The sequence below is a fragment of the Trachurus japonicus genome, chromosome 4, assembly GCF_045865225.1.
Source record: "Trachurus japonicus isolate A0001 chromosome 4, Traja_1.0".
In the NCBI taxonomy this organism is placed as follows: Eukaryota; Metazoa; Chordata; class Actinopteri; order Carangiformes; family Carangidae; genus Trachurus; species Trachurus japonicus.
In genome coordinates this window covers 2,110,894-2,129,729 of record NC_140910.1, presented here as the reverse complement: position 1 = coordinate 2,129,729, position 18,836 = coordinate 2,110,894, and the positions used below count along the sequence as shown (strand labels likewise).

The following is an 18,836-nucleotide window of genomic DNA, read 5'->3' as shown; positions in this document are numbered from 1 at the left end:
GAGACACAGATGGAAACATTACAGGTGTGATCTCACCACAGCTGACCGACAGCGACAGGTTTGGTCCTCGTTCCTACGCACCTCAGCCAGGTAAGTCACCAGGTTCAAGGTTATCTCAGCGAAGGCATCGTGGAGGTAGCGACAGACCACGTTGATCCAGTTGGTGCAGTCGCGGGAGTAGCTGTGCGTGCTGTACAGGCTCATCATGTGAGCCAGGTTGGAGAGTGTGGCCGACTTCTCATCTGCACACACCTTGGCTATTTTATCAGCCGTCTCCTTGCAGAAAGGAGTGGGGCTGTCAAAGTGCTGGATGAGGTGTGGTAGGAGGCACAGGATGTTCAGGGGAAAACCTGCAGACATGTCCCAGGAAGACGGGCAACATCAAGAGTCACATACTTACACATGAAGTCTAAAGAAAAGATACCAACACAACTGATAACAGAAACACACTCAATGCCATGAAGAGATTCGGAAAAGTTGCCCTGGTATTGATGTCTTAGTTTTTTTTTTGCATATTTGTCACACTGGCTCTCACTGTGGAGTCCCAACACTTTCCAGACTGGAAGATGTCAATGATTTTATTTTTTCATCTGTTCTTGAATTTCTTTAGAAAGCAGCATGATGACGCGTTGCTTTTTTTTTCACTTTGTCAGACAGGTTCTACTCATAGACTGTAAAAAGAATGGACGTAGCACCCGTGACGTCACCCATTGGTTTGGGGGAGTCTGTTTTGTGCCGCTACTACGGGGGTTTGAACCGCGCCATGTTGGATTCTACTTGCCATATTTGGAGCGGTGCGGCCGTTGGCCGGCCGAGAGCCCGCCCACTGGCCTCGAAGCAGCGGCCCCCGGACCTGTCACTCAACGTTTCAGCGCCCTAATTGGCCAGAACTTTAAACCTAATAATAGTAAAACGGTAGAGTTTAAAAAAAATTCACCCCCCTCAGAGTGTGTGCGGGGGTAGAAACTATCGGTTGAGACCAAAAAAATAAAATGTACCAGGCTGTAAATATGTTTTTTTAAGCTGTAAAATCGGCTATTTTAACATGGGGCCCAATTGGAGCCAGCCCCCAGCGACAGCCGAGGGGATTGCAGTTTTTTGAACGCGGAAGTGAGCTTCACTTCTCAGACCGACAACTGCCCCCTTGGTTCTACTGAAGTGATTTCTTGATTCAACAGGTCTGGCTGGCAGTGATCAGGCCTGGGTATGGATAGAGAAATTGAACTCAGCTTTCCCAAAAATTTGGTTTATCACAGTTAGTTTATGATTTAACAAGGGCTTGAGCTCGGTCTCTGGAGCTTAGCTGAACGGCGGTGTACCAGGACCACGGTGGCGCTGCGTCTGGCAGCACGATTCATCCTATTGACCGTTTTTCTACCACTTCAATGAGTTTAGAAACTGAATTTTAAAGCGATAGTTCAACATTTTGGCAAATTGGCCTATTGCCATAATCCCTATAGTTTTAGGAGTAGGTTTGTTACCTTCAAGGTAAATACAGAGACTGCTTGCAGAAAAACTGCCTCGACGGGAACGCGCATCAGCGGGTTTGCATGAATTTACCTCGAAAACAACTCTGTCTCGTAACATTCTGTTATTATCTCATAGCGTGGTGAATGTGCAGGTCACAACTTGTCCACCAGAGCGTTTTGGAGTTGTTGGATTGTGTATTTGATGAGTTTGATGAGGGAAGCCAAGAAATTACATTAGTGTTGCTTTAAAATCAGTTTGATGATCTGAAACACTTAAAGGTTGAATATGTAGAATATTTATTAAAAGCTATATTTTTTCAAAAATAATACATCCATGGGGCCTTTAGAGGGGTACAGAATGAAAGTATTGCTTTTCCATAAAAAAAAATTTTTTAGTCTGAATTATTATTTTTAATATTTTTGACGGGCTCGACAATGACTTTCTCTCAACGTTCTGTTTACATTCGTACCTGCCTGTAGCCGACATGTGGCTCAGTTCTCCGCTGTTTTCCTGCCTCCTCCCGGTCGGATGCGTTTGTTTCCAACCAAGCCTTTTTAATAATCAATCGGTGGATGAATGGATTATCATATACATGTTAGGATGGGTGTATTTGTGTAGTCTTATCTGTCATAAGCACGTTTATCGTCGCGGACTTTCGGTGCCACGGAGCTCCTTTTTTTTTTTTTTTTTTCCAACTTGAGGAGAGCAGTGACAGCGGAGGCTCTGAGGCTCTGAGCAGCAGCGGTGTGAAGGCAGAGAGCCTCCACTCTCCCTGTAACAAGCTACAAGTCATTTATTATGCTGTTAATGGAAAAATGAAACATAAGGTAAATATCCTAATAGTCCTCCTCCTCTGCTGTCCTCTGATCAGAGCGGAGTCCCTAGCAACGGCCCGTTTTACCTAGCAACGGTCTGGCAATCGACTGCTGGAATTCTTTTTCTGTTGTTTTTCTTGTCATTCTACATAGTCAACCTTTAAGTTTCACAAATAGGCAAAAAAAAAAAGAATTCAGGCAGGGGGTAAATTATTTTTCACAATACTGTAGAAGAGGCTCACCTGCTACTTGTGAAGGGTCTACCAGCGTATGCCTGGAGACACTGATGAGTTTGCTGAGCAGGTGGATGGTGAGCTCCTGAGTAGAAGCGGAGGTGAAGCCCTTCAAGAAGAGCTGCAGCAGGCCGGGGAAGCTGTACCACTTCAGCTTGGCCTGGACCTTCTCCAGCCGCTCCCTGCTGTCTGCTCGGTCCAGAGGCAGCTGGCCCAGCAGCTTGTTGAGCAGCCGCAGCGCCAGCAGGTACTCAAACTCGTAGTCCGACTCCAGCAACGAGGCGGCGATCCAGAACACGGTGGCCATCAGGTTCGAGGGGTCCACGGGGGGGATGGCGTCCCCCCCTTGAACCCCTCCCCCACCCAGGGCTGATAAGCTCCGCGTGCGCGCGAGGTTGCCGTGGCTGCCGCCGAGCCGGTCGGCTATGTCCAGGGTGTTGCTCCTGCGTCTGTCGCCTTTCCGCTCCCCCATCAGGCTGGCCCGGAGGGAGTTGCTGCGGTTGTGGACGTGATGGAACAGACCTCCACTGTTCAGGTTCAGCTGGCCTGTGCTCTTCCTGTTGGCGGCGAACTTAGGCCCCAGCAAGTGATCACGAGGAGGGGTTCTGTGGAAATAAACGTTTTTAAAAGTTTATAGATGACCTTTGGATTCCATAGTGAAATTATCATTGAGATGAACTGAAGGACTTACTGTGCTAAGGCAGTGAGGAGGTCATAGTTTTTGACTGTGTCTGCGAGTGTGTCAATGCCCGACTCCAGTGTCAGGAGCAGTTCAATGACGAAGCCCTGAAGAGAGAAAACACCAGCAGTCAGCATCAGCATCATCTTTAAAAAGGAACACATGACTTCTCTGTGGTTCTTCAGGTTAAAATGTTTATTTGGCCTACATCCTGTTATCATGTAAAGATCATTTGACTCGTGCAACTACTGGTTTTAAAGCAGGTCAGATGTTTTACTTCATACAGACGTGTTCCTTTAACATCTGCTCTGCTTCAAAACATTTTAAATGTCTTTGTTACCATGTAATGAGAGAAAAACATTTGTTCCACCAACTTCTACTATTTTCCTGTGTACCAAATTTGAAGCAAAAGTATCAGATCAAAAAGTGATTGAAAGTTACAAGTAGCAGAGGTAAGGATGCAAAATGGTACTATACATCTATTCTAAACATTTCAAAAAGAAGAAAATGACTGCGATAGAAGGAAAAGTAACATGTGGCCAAATCAGTGTAACCTAACCAGACAAATATTAGGAAGGAACATTCAACATTTAGGTGCATTAGCCAACAGTGTTACATATAGGAACACTGCAGAGCAGCACTGGGTCCTTGTTGATGTTCTGACCTGAGCCTCCTCTCCTGGGTCGCCCACAGTCTCCACCAGTCGAGACAGAATGTCCGACAGCGTGGCAGGAGTCAGAGGTTGTTTGAGTGCCCTGAAGATCTGGAACGAGCGTCCAGCGTAATGACGGGAGGGACAAGACAGAGCCGTTTGTAGAGCTACGTCACTCAGCAGTGACTCCAGCTGGAAACCTGAAGGGATGCAAATGAATAATGATAAAGTTAATACAAACTACATTCTGCAACTCATATTAGCAGAATTAAAGGGATAGTTCAACATTTTTGGCAAATTGGCCGATTGCCATAATCCGTATAGTTTTAGGAGTAGCTACGTTACCTTCGATTGTCGGTGCAATTTTTAGAACGGCAGAGCAGAGCCGCGAGCTTCTCAGAGCTACGCTACGGAGGCTAATGGGATTTCTTGGTTTCCCTCATCAAACTCATCAAATACACAATCCAACACCTCCAAAACCACGCTATGAGATAATAACCGAATGTTACGGGACAGAGTTGTTTTCAAGGCAAATGCAGAGACTGCTTGCCAAAAAACTGCCCCCGATGGGAACGCACATCAGCAGCTTTGCATGAATTTACCTCGAAAACAACTCAGTCTTGTAACATTCCGTTATTATCTCATAGTGTGGTGAATGTGCAAACCACAAAAATCCCATGAGCCTCCGTAGCGTAGCTCTGAGCAGCTCGCGGCTCTGCTCCGCTATTCTAAAAGCTTGCACCGACAATTAAAGGTAACGAACCTACTGCTAGGACTATAGGGATTATGACAATGGGCCAATTTGCCAAAATGTTGAATTATTCCCTTTAAGACAACAAACCACACAGACCTGACTGGGAGTGTTTGAAGACAGTCACGACGTGTCTGACAAAAACACTCAGCTGGTCGGCGCTCTTAATGTTGGGGTTCTTGGGTGAAACGTCTTCATGGTTCCAGAGCGGGCCCCTCTTTCTACAAAGACAAGAGCAAACACCAATCAGACGACGCGTCCTGCCGTAGAATCGCACCACACCTCAAAGCATGTTGTGTTCTCACACCAGTCAACCCCAAAATCAAACCCATGCAAAGTAAAAATACCCCAGTCCTCTCAGACACTGCTGGAAGCATGAAAGCAAACAGATGAACAGAATGAGCAACATGGTACAAGTGATGATAGATCTCATATCACAAACTGACTATATGAGACACATGGAGCTGAGTCAGTCAGGGACATGTCGTAGTCTGACAAGCAGTGGCGAGCTTTAATGAAAAGTTGAGTCTTCAGGAAAAGAGGCTCCTCTCACCTTGATGTGATGAACTCAATGAGAGCCTTGGCCTTCTCATCCTGTTCAGCGGTGACGTCCACCTCACTCAGGAGTGTGGGCGAGAGGTGGGACAGAGCGGTGCCCCCTGCCCCGAGGCTGATGCTGGAGGACGTGGAGCTTGAGCTGAGGCCCGAGTCCGTCATGGGTGATGGCTGACAGTCTGGTAACAGCTCCTGCACCCCTGTGGGAACAAGTGGCAGACACATTGAGCTAGGAGGCATGTTTTGAAGGCATTTCAAGTCACACTGTGACAAAGAACATTGATTCTGGAGAGCTACATCCCTGCTGCCACCCAGTGACATGCCTTGGTAGTACAACAAATGACTATACCCAATAATTCTGTTCATTTTACTCCACATACTGTAAATAAATTAAAGTAAAACTACAGTTTTGTTGTGTCTCTCTTGTTTCACGGCTCCACAGCAGAACTGACCTGTGAGGCTGAACTCTGGAGCTGCAGGCTTCACAGTCAGGACCCGCGGATCGTTGTAGTCTCTGTTGCGTAAAAGCACCATAGCCACAGACTGGACGCTGCTGTTCGCTCCCTGGACCACCAGCAGGTGCAGCAGCAGGCGTTTGCAGTGCTCGTAGACCTCTGGGTGCTGGTGATCAAACCCTGGGAGAAAAATAAGAAAGACAAAGGGAAGATGAGGTTGGCAGGTGAAGTCATAATGCGTCTTTATATGAGAGAATCATTCATCTCAGTCCTACAGTAAATACCGTCCTATAATGACAATCAGGAAGTCTCTTACCTATAAAAATTGCATGTAGCAAAAGGGGCAGGTAGGCACTCCACTCCACCTTCACCCCATGGTCCACGATGAGGTCTGTTAGTAGGATGACTGCAATGTTACATCTGAAAAGACAGATCACAATTACCATCAGTGAGGTTGCGGCAAACACAGTCACACAGTCACAGAAGTCACAGAAAAAATGAAAATGCTTTTAAAAACCACATGTACAGAGTGGCATTTGTGCAATAATTCTAATGTTTTTCCACATATTTTAATGTTTGTTTCTATTATTTTATCTATTTCTATTATTTTATCTTATGCTTGTTCATTGTTTTCTGTATGTTTTGTCTTAATAGTTGTATTGTCTCAATGATATTGTATTTTGTATTTTGTGAAGCACTTTGTAACCCTGGTTTTAAAAGGTGCTATAGAAATAAAGTTTATTATTATTATTATTATTATTAATATTATAATTATCCTCCACTTCTGTTCTTGAGTTATAGCACTGAAGATGTAGAGGAGTTTCTACAGAACATTATTACTGTATGTCACAGTGAATGTGACCTTTGACTGTTGGCACAGAAAATCTCATCGCCTCCATGATTTTATCATATAAAACAGTTGTGTTAAACAGTGTCATAATTAGTGTGTGGATGCTTGAGGTATGTTCTGTGCTGTCATGGAGGTTTTGTCGTGTTTTTGCTCTGTATCAGAAACAATCTCTAACACACCTGAAAACACACACAACTGAGCAATGAAGTGCATGTGTCAATGTAAACAGGAAGTGGACAGTCAACTCAACAGATAAGTTGTAAAAACCACAGCAAAGACTCGTATAGAATTAAAATATTGAATTTAAATCAGCAGCTGCTGCTAGAAAAGGCAACAAGGTCAATAACGCTTGTAACTTGTCTTCATGTTACATTCACCACTGATAGTCTTCAGCAATAAGACCAAATCAAGGAGTGACTCTTGGTACCTGTCATTGTATTTCTGTTTTAGAAGCATCTCTTTTTCTAAATGAAAACAAATGTAGCAGTGTGGACGTAGCTTCGAATATAACGAGGTGGAGCTCGGTGTACCTGTGGAGCGGGACAGCAGGGGCGTTGGTCTCTGGCAAATAGTCCACTAGAGGAGACCAGCAGCCTCCTGTTGGTGGGAAGGGGAGGGGCTCCGGCCTGTTGTGGTCCATCACCTTCAAACGCCAGTTTGCGTAAAGCGGCATGGAGTCACCTGGAGAAGGGAGAAGATGATCAGAGATGTTGCAGAGACGCAGTTGTGAGTCGGGAGGCGTGAGGAGTCTGTTCTTACTCTTCTCCTCTTCGTAGGAGCCTCCGGAGCTGCTGCTGTAACGAGATTCCAGACGGTGGTGCTGACGGTTCAGGTTACTGTTCAGACCGCTGTAGATGTCCAGGTGGGTGTAACTGCAGAACAGACACAACAGACACAGGTGATTAAAAGAGCGTCAGCAGCGGGGAGGCTTTTTGAGCACAGACAGCAACTTCTCACTTATCCGATGCATCAGCAAACCTTTTGCAATTAAATGCATCTCACCTCACAGTCACCAGTCTCTAAAAGAAACACGAGACTTGATTGTTCATCTCAATTTATCCTAAATCAAATAATTTAATCAGACGTTTCAATTTTAACTTTCCACCTTTGAGGAATTAGGACCCACACATGAGATTTGAGACCTTTACTGTACAGAAGAGCCCTTTATTCATGCCAACAGTAAAAGAACTACTTCAACAACTTCACCTCCATCTTATTCGCATTGAAGCTGAGATATATTCTAGTTATTGCCACACACTGACCATCACTGGATGTGAGCCTATAGAAGCAGTCATACAAATGCAAAAGTTTGGGCCTCCCTGGTCAAAATTTCTGTTAATATGAACAGTTAAGCAAGTGAAAGATGAAATGATCTCCAAAAGGCATACAGTTAAATATTTTAATCAATATCAGTGTATTATTTTTGTTTTCTACAATTTTAGAGTGAGAAAGGGAAACAAAGCAGCAGCCTGCAAAAGAATGGGAAACCCAGGAGACTTGAGCTCTCAGATAACTTTGACCATCAGACAAGATATTTACTATTTACACACTGGGATAATTTCCAAAGGGGGGGCTACTATAGGAACCAACTATGCAGGGTGGCCAAACCTTTGCCATAGGCCCTTTTCCTTTTCTGTCATTGAAAATGTAAAAAATGAAAAATAAAATCAATATTGTTTACAATGTAAAGGGAATGTGTCACCTGTAACTTTTTGCCTCTTGGCCTATCATCACATGAACAGAAATTTTGACCAGGGTGCATAAACTTTTGCATGTCACTGTAGATAACTTGCATCTGCAGGTTCTCTATACTCACCTTTTCTGGCTCTCAACTTCAATTAGGATGTTTTAGTGTGTGCAAACTCTTGACTTTTTCTTATGTAATCATAATAGAACTGACAGAAAACAATGGGAAGGCAATGAGTATACAGCTTTCTAATGATTACAATAGAGCTGTATATCATCCCGTACCTGTCCTCCATGTTAGAGTCTTTCATCTTGCTGTCATGATGACCATCGTTTCCTGGCACCATGGTATTGCTGCTGGAAGTTGTTCCTGTGAGAGCAGACATCAAACAATGATTATTTCACATTGACAAAACATTTTTTAGACCACAATGTCTACTGGTGCTTTTCCTGTGCTCATTAACCTGAGGTGACTGAGGGGATCTTGTAACTGGAGGTGATGCGGTAGAAGGGGGGGTTGTCCATGTGAGTGACAGCTGAGCTAACGGGATCGGTCAACTCCAGCTCACACATCAACTCCTCCAGCAGCTGCATAGTCTTATCTCTGCCCAAGTAAACCACCACTCGTTTCACCTGGAGACACATGAATGACACCGTCAGGAACATGAGGAGGATGTGGCAGATGCTGCACATCGGGGATACGTGATGTAAATGTGCTGGAACTTACGTAGGGCAAGAGGCTGGGGTCACTGTTAACTCCTGACATACTGATGAGGAAGTGCAGAATGATTTTGAGGTTCTTTGGCCAGCTGTCCGCCAACGTGGTCCACACATTCTCAATCTCTGACCAAGCAAACTCATCCCCGTACTGTCAAAATAAATACACATCATCATCATCATCACCAATCCATTCCATCAATCAAATTTCAAAACATCTCACTGGTTACACACAATAAAACTCCCCCCAGAGAGAAAATGATCAGAATTTAATTCAAAAAATATTACATGGGATTCTTCCAAATATGTCAAACTTGTATAACAAGCAGCATATGTTTATATTGTGTAAAAGCCAGGGTAATTTCTGGGAACAGGTTGTTGATCTGATGTCACTAGGATTTGTCGTGAATTTAGCAAGTATTATATTGGGTCTAATACACCCCAAGACAATAGATATATTAAAATCAAATTCTAACAATTGCAAAATGGTCAATTTTTAAAAAATTGGATAAGATACAAAGTCCAACCTGAAAGACTTTGTAAGACCAACAGAATGACCATTTTCTTGTCGGAGCTAAAGTTTAGGATTAAAATGGACATTCTGGCCAATGAGGTCAAAGGGAAAGCAACCTGGAAACAACTCTTGTGGATACTGATGTCAGGATGCTGATTGTAATTGTTTAGTTTGTTTAAACCACTCCCATCTTTCATCATTATTTTGTGATTGCATTGTATGTTTGAGATAATCTTTCCAACGTGTTCAGCTTTATTGCTTTGTTTTCAATGGGAATGTCTTGATTATTACAAAAAAAACAAACTCATTAGCATCTCATTAGCATAAACTTGATCGTGTCTCCTCACCTTAGCAGTCATGAACATGAGGTTGTTTAGCACCATGGTCGTTGCGCGCGGGGAGCCCCACCCCTCTCCACGGAGCCAGCGCCTGCTGTTGACCATCATGATCTCCCGCTCGTGAACGTCCTCGTCCTCCTCGATGCTGCCGCAGTCCTCCGTTCGCCGCGTCACCGGTTTGAAGTCGACCAGCTCCACGTTGTTCATCCAAGGCAGGAGGTAGTGCAGCATCACTTGACGGCCACCAGGATGTGCTGTCTGGATACGCTGGCTCACCTCTGCGGGGAAACAAAGTCGGTAATTGAAGCTGACTCTAAGCCACCGAAGGAATGTTCTCTCAACCTTTGACCTCATTTCAATCCTTTAGTCTGGACACTGTCATTTCATGCACCGAGCTCCAAACATCTCTGTATTTGCTATAGTGTAGTGAAATGGATTGGTTTACTCCAGCCATCCACTGATGAACAGAGCAATTGTTAAGATCTACTTCTGGCTCTTTGAGCGTAGGCATCATTATAGGAGAGTGGAAAACCACAATGGGCTAATAAATCAGAGGATTCAATGATTTTCATTTTAAACATGTGAGGAACTGCACCAAGGCTGAGGGCTAATCCAAGCTTCACTGATTAGAACTATCTAACATATGACTGAACATCCACATAAATTGTTGTAATAAATAGATGAATAAAAAAATCTCCAATATGATGCTGGCAAAATTATGTTTGGTTATTTTTTTAAGGTCCAATGATCATAGCGCTGAAATGTTTACACTGTATGTGCTATTGTGCTTTGCTCACACACATAAAAAGACAGATCCATCCTCTTGTGGTCAAATGAAAGTGACTCCAGTTGATATAAACATCCACATATAAACTGCTGCACATTTTGGAATGAAGCAAACCTGAGAAGATGGGCAAGGTCAGCTCTGGGTAAGTCCGCGCTAGCTCCTCAGACAGCTGGTAGTAAGACACGGAGTAGAGGTGTGGCAGAGGTGAGGGAGGGGTCAGGATGCCATCTGTTCTCTGGATCTCCAATTTGTGGGCGTAACGGAAGAGCTTGGGTTCCAGGATCTGTGAGGTTCAGATAAACAATGACAACACATTTAGCAACTCAAGTGAATATGGCCGTGTTGTGTAAAAGTTGTCCCTTTGCGTGACACTAATTCTGACCTGTAACAGCTGCATGGCCACTTCATAGATGTCCCTGGAAGAATCAGCCGCCTTGAACAGAATCAGGTTCAGCAGCACCACAGTGTCAAATTGGTAATCCCTGAGAGGAGATATAAAAACACATCCAGCTCACTCCACTAGAATCAAACAAACAAGCAAAAAAAGTTCAAGTAGTCACTAGGAGTTAGAGCAGTGGTTCCCAACCTTTTTTGGCTCTTGACCCCATTTTTAAATTACAAATTTCTGGCAACTCCTGGTCAATCAAGATATTTTTTTCTGCTGCATTTTTTTTTTTTTAAAACTCGATTTATATTGGAGAAACTTAAATTATAGAATACAGTTTAAGATTGTATATGGTGTTTTTAATCATAATTTTAAAATGAATAATAATTAGTAAAATATTTTTCAGTAATTTTTTATTATTATCAATGACTAGAAATTTCAGGCGACTCCACGTGGGGTCCCGACCCCAAGGTTGGAAAACACTGAGTTAAAGGGTACCTGTTGTGAAAGACATTGGCGATGGCCCTAAAGCACCCAGCAGCCACGCGGCGGGAGCCTGTGTAACAACGGTCCACAGCCCAAAACATGAGGTTGCTCTGGTCTGGATTCAGCTCCAACAGCAGCATCACTGCCTCACAACCCAGCTGGTGAACCTGGAGGAGGACAAGACAGAAACAGTTACAGTACTTGTGAATTTCTTAATATCTAATGTTTGTACAAAATATGCTGTAAATGTATGTACAGGATAAACCTGCCATAAACATAATGATATGATCTCTGTACAGACAAAAACAGTCACTAAATATGGATCCCTACATTCTTTTTTTTGCAATAACTTAAAACTCCTATCTGATTTAACCTTTGATTAAAATGTTTGAATTAGAATCAATTATTTTATTGTTACCCACTTTCTATAAATACTAAATTTCCTTGTGTGGGCTATCATCTGAATGAAACAGTTCAGTACAACCCTCCTGTAGTACTTCTGAACACCACTGTGCAGCGCTAGCATCACGGTTAATGAACCTGTGCTACATAACTTTGACCTGAGGAAATCTTTCAGTTCAGCCAGACTGAACCGATTGTTCCTCATTAAAAATGAATGATGATGCTTAGTCTGGCTGCATCACTAGAGACATTATAATCATGTACTGGTCCTGTGTTGTTCTGGCCACTCTACATGCTTTCATTACAATTGTGTAACGTTTCAAAACATGGGAGAACTGAGTTGCGTGAAAAGCCAGTTTGGCCCAGGAACAAGGGGAGCGCTTTTCCCAGCTCCCTGTAAGTGTTCAGGACTTTTCTTTGACATTACGCATGCATCCCCTCAACTTAATATCCAGAACTCATCTGTTACTGTCCGTGCCTTCGCTGGCCAGACTATCAGAGGCAATTTCAGAGATAAAGTGGGCTGACACTGGAATATTTCACTGACTTTCTTGTCCTGAGAATCCAGGATGTTGTCCAGCCACTTGTAGAGGTAGCCATCAGAGGAGAGGCCAACGTTGTCGGCCACGGGTCCACAACACAACACTGCAGACATGGCCTGGAAGATGAAAACAGAGGGATTAGATATTACTTATCAGCGAGGAAGGAGTTCAACATTTCCATCTTCTCATGTGTTTGTGTGTACCTTTAGTGCACAGTACTGATGGCGGTTGATCTGCATATTTCTGTCACTGTAGCGGTCAAGGGGAGTGAACATGATGCTGAAGGGCCCGGCCCAGTGACTGAACAGCATGAACAGGCTGTGTCTCAGAGACTGCTGGGGGAAGATGGTCCTCCTCTGGTGTACTGAACACAATGAATAATGAAGGTCATGAATAAGGCACCAAGTTTAGACACAGATCGAGTCTAAATAAGAGTCTGTTTTTAACTGACTGAAATAAGGAAGGAAACAAAGAGATTTTACCTGGGACATTCTGGATGATATTAGCCACGAGTGCACTGAAGTGACAGCGGATGTCCTTCAGTGTGTCAGAGTCCTTGTCGTTTTCAGCCTCGAGCAGCTGCCTGGTCAGATCAACGTACTCGAGCAGCGTGCTATTCAGAGAGTGGCTCTCTCCATCCAACCCTCCACTGGCTCTGTGAAGAGAAAAGTCAATGTAAAACACATGGAAAATGAACATTAATTACCTGTCGTATTGTCGAATACCAGTTGCTGATTACACACATCTGACTGATGACACCAGCATCAGCCAGGAGCTCAAATATCCGGACCAGCTGGACCCTGAGGATGTCACGACGCCTGCGCCGCTTCATGTTCTGCAGAGTGAGGACAGCAGCATTGTAAGTCTGGACGCTGACGTTTGTTAGACACAGAACTTGGGAGCTTGTGAGCAGCACTTACTTCAGGTCTTCTCTCCAGAGCTTCTTTTATGATGGGATTTAGCTCCTCCAACAACTCTCTGGAGAATATCACAGTTGCATGTAAGTAAATAAATTGAATTTTAATAAATGCACCTTAACACACATGCACAGTTCATGTCAGGTGTGGTTTACCTGAAGGCCACGGGGTTGGTCCTGCCAAGCCCCAACACAAGAGACTCTGTGATGTCCATGCTCTCAGAGCGCATCATGGGAACAATGTGTTTGAACAGGGAGGAGGGGGACGGAGTGCCAACAATCTATTAACAGACACACAAAGGTCAAAGTCGGTGTTAAATGCGAGTTGCTACAACGTTTACACGGGTTCTGTATCATCTGCTCCACGCAGGCGCTCCTGACCTTTGAATCGTAACTGTAGCCGCTGTCCGGCGTGGACGCCAGCGTCTCAGGCGGGGAGCAGCGGACGGAGCCAGAGGTGGAGGATGAGGAACACATGGAGGAGGAGGAGGAGGCGGAGCTGCAGCAAAGAATCAGGTAGTTTCTCCAAAGACCGATGTAGGAGTCGCTGCTGTTCAGGCTGTTCACCTTCTTGGCATTGATGGGGCTGCTGCAGAGGGGAGTGTGAGGAAAGGTCCGGAATAAAAGACATGCAGTCAACGTTAAAAGGACCGACAGAAACACTGAGAAAACCACACACAGTTACACACACAACAACAAACACAGTGAGAGAGGCTTGATGAGACGTACTTGATGTCAACTTGTGGGGACAGTAGCTGCAGACGGGTGTAGGCAAACATCCAGGCGTAGTTGAGGGCGGTGGGGCAATGTTTGGGCAGGTTCTCCTGTCGCAGGTAGCTGGAGAAGCTGATGACCCAGGGGTCCTGGCCCTGAGTGACGTGGGCAAACACCCAGATGTGCGAGGGGCTCACCACATCGAACTGGTGGCTGATGGGAGACGAGCTCCACTCTGCGAGTGTCTGAAGATCAATCCCACTGGGACAATACAGCAGGTTGGTCTGCGGAGAAAAACAGAGGGAGACAAGATGAGTCTGAGTGTTTTTTATTTAATTTTTTAAATTTTATTATTGTGGGAATAATAAGAAAGGGAATTTATACCTGATCAGCTCCTGTGAGATGAATGAAACTCTCTAACACTGATGCACTTAACCTATCCATCACATCAATGGCCAATTCTTCGTCCGCCTGAGAGAGTTAGAAAGATGAAATGCACGTCAGAAAACAAAGAATAAGCAATAAAAACTCTCAGTAGAGCCTCACGTGGAAGACGGTTATAATAAAATGAACTCTTCAGTATTTACCTTGCCAATGCCCAGTGCAGTGTGCAGTGCACGGACTTCCTTGAGGACGTTGACGGCCAGCCTGCGTGTGGCGGGGCGGCAGCTACAAAGCACCACGAGAGCCAAACCCTCCACCACATGCAGCACGCCCAGCGGAGGGATACGGTCCAGAGACAGAGAGTGGCCGCTGCTTGAGCCCTGCCCAAGAAAACACGTCATTAACATCAATGAGAGTTTTCATACAAGCAAATATTCAAGTGTGCATATCAACCATACGGTTCCTGTGCCTTTCTGAGAACGTCTTAATAAGCTGTAGTACATATGCCAGGCCTGTAGTGGCGCTGTAACACTGCCTCACAAATACACAAAAAACAGAAGAGTGGAAAGCTTGGGCACTGTAAACAAACTCCAGACATTACGAGTTAGCTAAACACAAGAAGTCGTGTCAGTACAACTATACCCATCGATGCTGTGTGGATGCCACCAGGCTCGGTTACTCATCGCATTTCAGGCAACCCCTTTGTGATGTTTTTATCGTGCATGTTGACATCGCAATGACGATGAAAATAAGATGAATCGCTCAGCCCTAATTCTCAGTAAATCATAAAGACGTGGAATCACAGTAAACGAACTGAAACCAGCTGAAACCTCCTGGAACCGACCTGTGTATCATGACTCTTGTTGCTGCTCTGCACCGCCTGCCTCCACTGGCTGATGAGCTGCAGCAGCATCTTGACAGCGTTGTCCAGCAGCGTGGGGTGGACGTCCGTCACCTCCCGGACGATGAAGTAGACGAAGCCTGAGAGAACGTCCTCGCGCCACTCTGGGAAATCCACCATCAGGGCCTGAAGGGTGGTGAAGGCAAGGCCCCGCAGCTCCTCGTCCATGTGGATGGTCAGTCTGGAGAGGAATCAAACGGGAGACGCGTATTAGAGGACCAGAGGAGGGCCACCGGAGCTTCTACGTTGAGGTTAGAGAGGGTGAATTACTTGGCCAGGAGTTCTATCAGGTCTTGTCTGCTCATGCCGTCTGGTATCAGTCTCGGGATGGCGGCCACACATGTGCGGAACAGATCGATCTTTGGTTTCCTCTCTCCCCTGCAGAGCAAACAGCTTATGAGACACTGCTCTCGGTGAGAAACACAGAGGATCCGCACGGGTCCGAGTTTGCGGTTACGTACGTGATCATGTCCTCGGGCTCCTTGTTGGACATCTGCACGTTGGTCATGCTCATGGAGCGTCCCACCTCCTTGTCCAGATGTCGAAGGATGTTATCTAAGGCTTTTCTTACTTGCGGGTAGTACAGTGACATGCCTGTAAACACAGCACAGACTCAGTACGCTCATAGTGGAAAAAGAAAACACAACGCTTAAAAGGACAGTTCAGCATTTTGGCAAATTGGCCCATTGCCATAATCCCTATAGTTTTAGGAGTAGGTTCGTTACCTTTAATTGTCGGTGCAAGCTATTTTTAGAACGGTGGAGCAGAGCTGCTCAGAGCTACGCTACGGAGGCTCATGGGATTTCTTGGTTTCCCTCATCAAACTTATCAAATACACAATCCAACAACTCCAAAACGCTCTCGTTGAGAAGTTGTGACCTGCACATTCACCACGCTATGAGATAGTAACGGAACGTTACGAGACAGAGTTGTTTTCGAGGCAAATTAAAGGTTGAATATGTAGAATATTTATTAAAAGCTATATTTTTTCAAAAATAATACATCCATGGGGCCTTTAGAGGGGTACAGAATGAAAGTATTGCTTTTCCATAAAAAAAAATTTTTTAGTCTGAATTATTATTTTTAATATTTTTGACGGGCTCGACAATGACTTTCTGTCAACGTTCTGTTTACATTCGTACCTGCCTGTAGCCGACATGTGGCTCAGTTCTCCGCTGTTTTCCTGCCTCCTCCCGGTCGGATGCGTTTGTTTCCAACCAAGCCTTTTTAATAATCAATCGGTGGATGAATGGATTATCATATACATGTTAGGATGGGTGTATTTGTGTAGTCTTATCTGTCATAAGCACGTTTATCGTCGCGGACTTTCGGTGCCACGGAGCTCCTTTTTTTTTTTTTTTTTTTTCCAACTTGAGGAGAGCAGTGACAGCGGAGGCTCTGAGGCTCTGAGCAGCAGCGGTGTGGAAGGCAGAGAGCCTCCACTCTCCCTGTAACAAGCTACAAGTCATTTATTATGCTGTTAATGACGGTAAAAATGAAACATAAGGTAAATATCCTAATAGTCCTCCTCCTCTGCTGTCCTCTGATCAGAGCGGAGTCCCTAGCAACGGCCCGTTTTACCTAGCAACGGTCTGGCAATCGACTGCTGGAATTCTTTTTCTGTTGTTATTCTTGTCATTCTACATAGTCAACCTTTAAGAGACTGCTTGCTGAAAAACTGCCCTCGACGGGAACGCGCATCAGTGGTTTTGCATGAATTTACCTCAAAAACAATTCTGTCTCATAACCTTCTATTATTATCTCATAGCGTGGTGAATGTGCAGGTCACAACTTGTCCACGAAAGCATTTTGGAGTTGTTGGATTGTGTATTTGATAAGTTTGATGAGGGAAACCAAGAAATCCCATGAGCTTCCGTAGCGTAGCTCTGAGCAGCTTGCGGCTCTGCTCCGCTGTTCTAAAAATAGCTTGCACTGACAATTAAAGGTAACAAACCTACTCCTAAGACTATAGGGATTATGGCAATGGGCCAATTTGCCAAAATGTTGAACTATCCCTTTAAATCATAATGCAGATTTTAAAATTGAAGTCTCAAGATTCAAACCTACCTATGACCTTGGCTTCTTCATCAGTGAGAGTGGTGTTGAGGAAGATCTTTTTGACACGCAAGGTGTTGCCAGAGGGCATGATGATTCCCGTCGTAGGCATAGGAGGCTCTCCATCTTTCTGCTGCAGGCTGTCAGCGATCACCAAGAACGCTCGCAAACCGATATTCATCCTCTGTTGAGGTAGATGGAGGGAGATAAATGAGAGAGAGCTTCCACCTACACTCCAGTGACTCCATTGCAACAAATCTCAATCATACTTCACCTCTGGATTGATGGTAAAGGTTTTGTGAGACTTGCCCACGCACAGGAGGTCGTAGATAATCTCCTTCATAGCAAAGTCCAGCCTTTCCTGTGGCAGCAAGCAGAGCACAACAGTCACAAACCTGCTCTTACTACATGGTTCATGTCTTTGTTCAGCTCAGTTCTTGAAATCTGATGGTCAATTCATATAATGAGCCAACCTGAGCTATGAACTGGATGATCTTGACAAAGATGTTGAGGGGCGTGTCCCTTGGTACCACGCTGCGGGAACCTTTGGGGAAAAGTGCTGAAACGATGCTGAGTAGCCGACTGGAGGGAGAAACGAGGGGAAATTTAAAACAACTACCGGCTGAGGAGAGAAAAGTGTTTGACGACGTGTAAATTAAAGTAGCAAGTGCAAGGCTGAACCCTGGAACTGACCTCTGTGTGACGGTATTACTCTCACACTTGATCCTGATGATGTAGACCCACAGCAGTCTGTAGAGCGACTCCAGCGCTACACGGGACATTTTGGGGTCTTTGTTCTGTGGATGTTAAAAAGAAAAAAAAACGGAAAAAAAAACAAAAAAAAACAAGATGAGCCACTCAACACTCAATTTAACTGTGATAAGTTCATTACCCACCTGATCAGGTTGCTGTTGTCTGGAGGAAGTACCAACAATGTACCAACTAATCACAACAGTCTATGTGCATGACTCCTAATGAGTCACTGGTTGATGTCTGAGCCATATGATGTGATGATGATTGCTCAGCTTGTGACACAGTCATCAGTTAACTAGTGAAATTAAATACTGTTCCCACTGGAAGACATAATGAGCATGGAGACAGGTGTTCTCAACCAGAGGGAGTCAAATGAACACAATGCAAAATGTTGAATTTTAATTACAGTCAATTAAAATCCATCACAATGTGAGGTCATCATGGTGCAAAGATTTCCATTTGACATTTGACCCTGATGATGTGTTGGAGCTTGTGTCTTTCTATCCACCCACTTCACTTTATTTCCTTTCACCAGGTTAATATTCAATCAAACAACAAAACACTGAATGTCCACATGTCGACACAGAAACAATGTCAAGCAATAGGAATTTAAAAAACGTTTGATGTCAACCTGCTAATTTACTGTGAACAAGGACAGACATCATCATGGGCTGGTTTCCTGTCGGGGGGGCACAAAGGAAATATTTGTAACACAACATTGTTTGACTTTGGCATCTAAACTGTAAAAGGAGCAAGTGGCAGGTACGTCAGAGGCAGTCGTCTGAAAAACCAAGGT

At 44.6% G+C, this 18,836-nt stretch overlaps 1 protein-coding gene across 25 annotated transcripts in view; it reads right to left on the bottom strand.

Annotated features, from left to right (window-relative positions):
* fryl (furry homolog, like) overlaps positions 1 to 18,836 on the bottom strand; it is a 77,859-nt gene that overhangs the window by 22,310 nt on the left and 36,713 nt on the right. For all 25 annotated transcript variants that reach the window (XR_015035682.1, XR_015035683.1, XR_015035684.1 and 22 more), the window contains 34 exons: positions 17,981 to 18,084; positions 17,761 to 17,869; positions 17,562 to 17,648; positions 17,300 to 17,471; positions 15,694 to 15,826; positions 15,503 to 15,610; positions 15,176 to 15,413; positions 14,535 to 14,711; positions 14,332 to 14,418; positions 13,963 to 14,231; positions 13,615 to 13,822; positions 13,390 to 13,514; positions 13,238 to 13,295; positions 13,061 to 13,152; positions 12,800 to 12,972; positions 12,521 to 12,681; positions 12,323 to 12,433; positions 11,386 to 11,540; positions 10,885 to 10,984; positions 10,617 to 10,785; positions 9,725 to 9,993; positions 8,874 to 9,014; positions 8,611 to 8,779; positions 8,432 to 8,516; positions 7,220 to 7,332; positions 6,991 to 7,141; positions 5,927 to 6,030; positions 5,608 to 5,790; positions 5,154 to 5,355; positions 4,700 to 4,821; positions 3,862 to 4,049; positions 3,210 to 3,304; positions 2,528 to 3,123; positions 82 to 350 (listed from right to left, as the gene is read on the bottom strand). Coding sequence is in view for 22 of the 25 variants with exons in the window: in XM_085773304.1 (XP_085629430.1) it covers positions 82 to 350; positions 2,528 to 3,123; positions 3,210 to 3,304; positions 3,862 to 4,049; positions 4,700 to 4,821; positions 5,154 to 5,355; positions 5,608 to 5,790; positions 5,927 to 6,030; positions 6,991 to 7,141; positions 7,220 to 7,332; positions 8,432 to 8,516; positions 8,611 to 8,779; positions 8,874 to 9,014; positions 9,725 to 9,993; positions 10,617 to 10,785; positions 10,885 to 10,984; positions 11,386 to 11,540; positions 12,323 to 12,433; positions 12,521 to 12,681; positions 12,800 to 12,972; positions 13,061 to 13,152; positions 13,238 to 13,295; positions 13,390 to 13,514; positions 13,615 to 13,822; positions 13,963 to 14,231; positions 14,332 to 14,418; positions 14,535 to 14,711; positions 15,176 to 15,413; positions 15,503 to 15,610; positions 15,694 to 15,826; positions 17,300 to 17,471; positions 17,562 to 17,648; positions 17,761 to 17,869; positions 17,981 to 18,084 (5,523 nt within the window). In the remaining 3 variants the exon portion in view is untranslated. The remainder of the gene's footprint in view (positions 1 to 81; positions 351 to 2,527; positions 3,124 to 3,209; positions 3,305 to 3,861; positions 4,050 to 4,699; positions 4,822 to 5,153; positions 5,356 to 5,607; positions 5,791 to 5,926; positions 6,031 to 6,990; positions 7,142 to 7,219; positions 7,333 to 8,431; positions 8,517 to 8,610; positions 8,780 to 8,873; positions 9,015 to 9,724; positions 9,994 to 10,616; positions 10,786 to 10,884; positions 10,985 to 11,385; positions 11,541 to 12,322; positions 12,434 to 12,520; positions 12,682 to 12,799; positions 12,973 to 13,060; positions 13,153 to 13,237; positions 13,296 to 13,389; positions 13,515 to 13,614; positions 13,823 to 13,962; positions 14,232 to 14,331; positions 14,419 to 14,534; positions 14,712 to 15,175; positions 15,414 to 15,502; positions 15,611 to 15,693; positions 15,827 to 17,299; positions 17,472 to 17,561; positions 17,649 to 17,760; positions 17,870 to 17,980; positions 18,085 to 18,836) is intronic.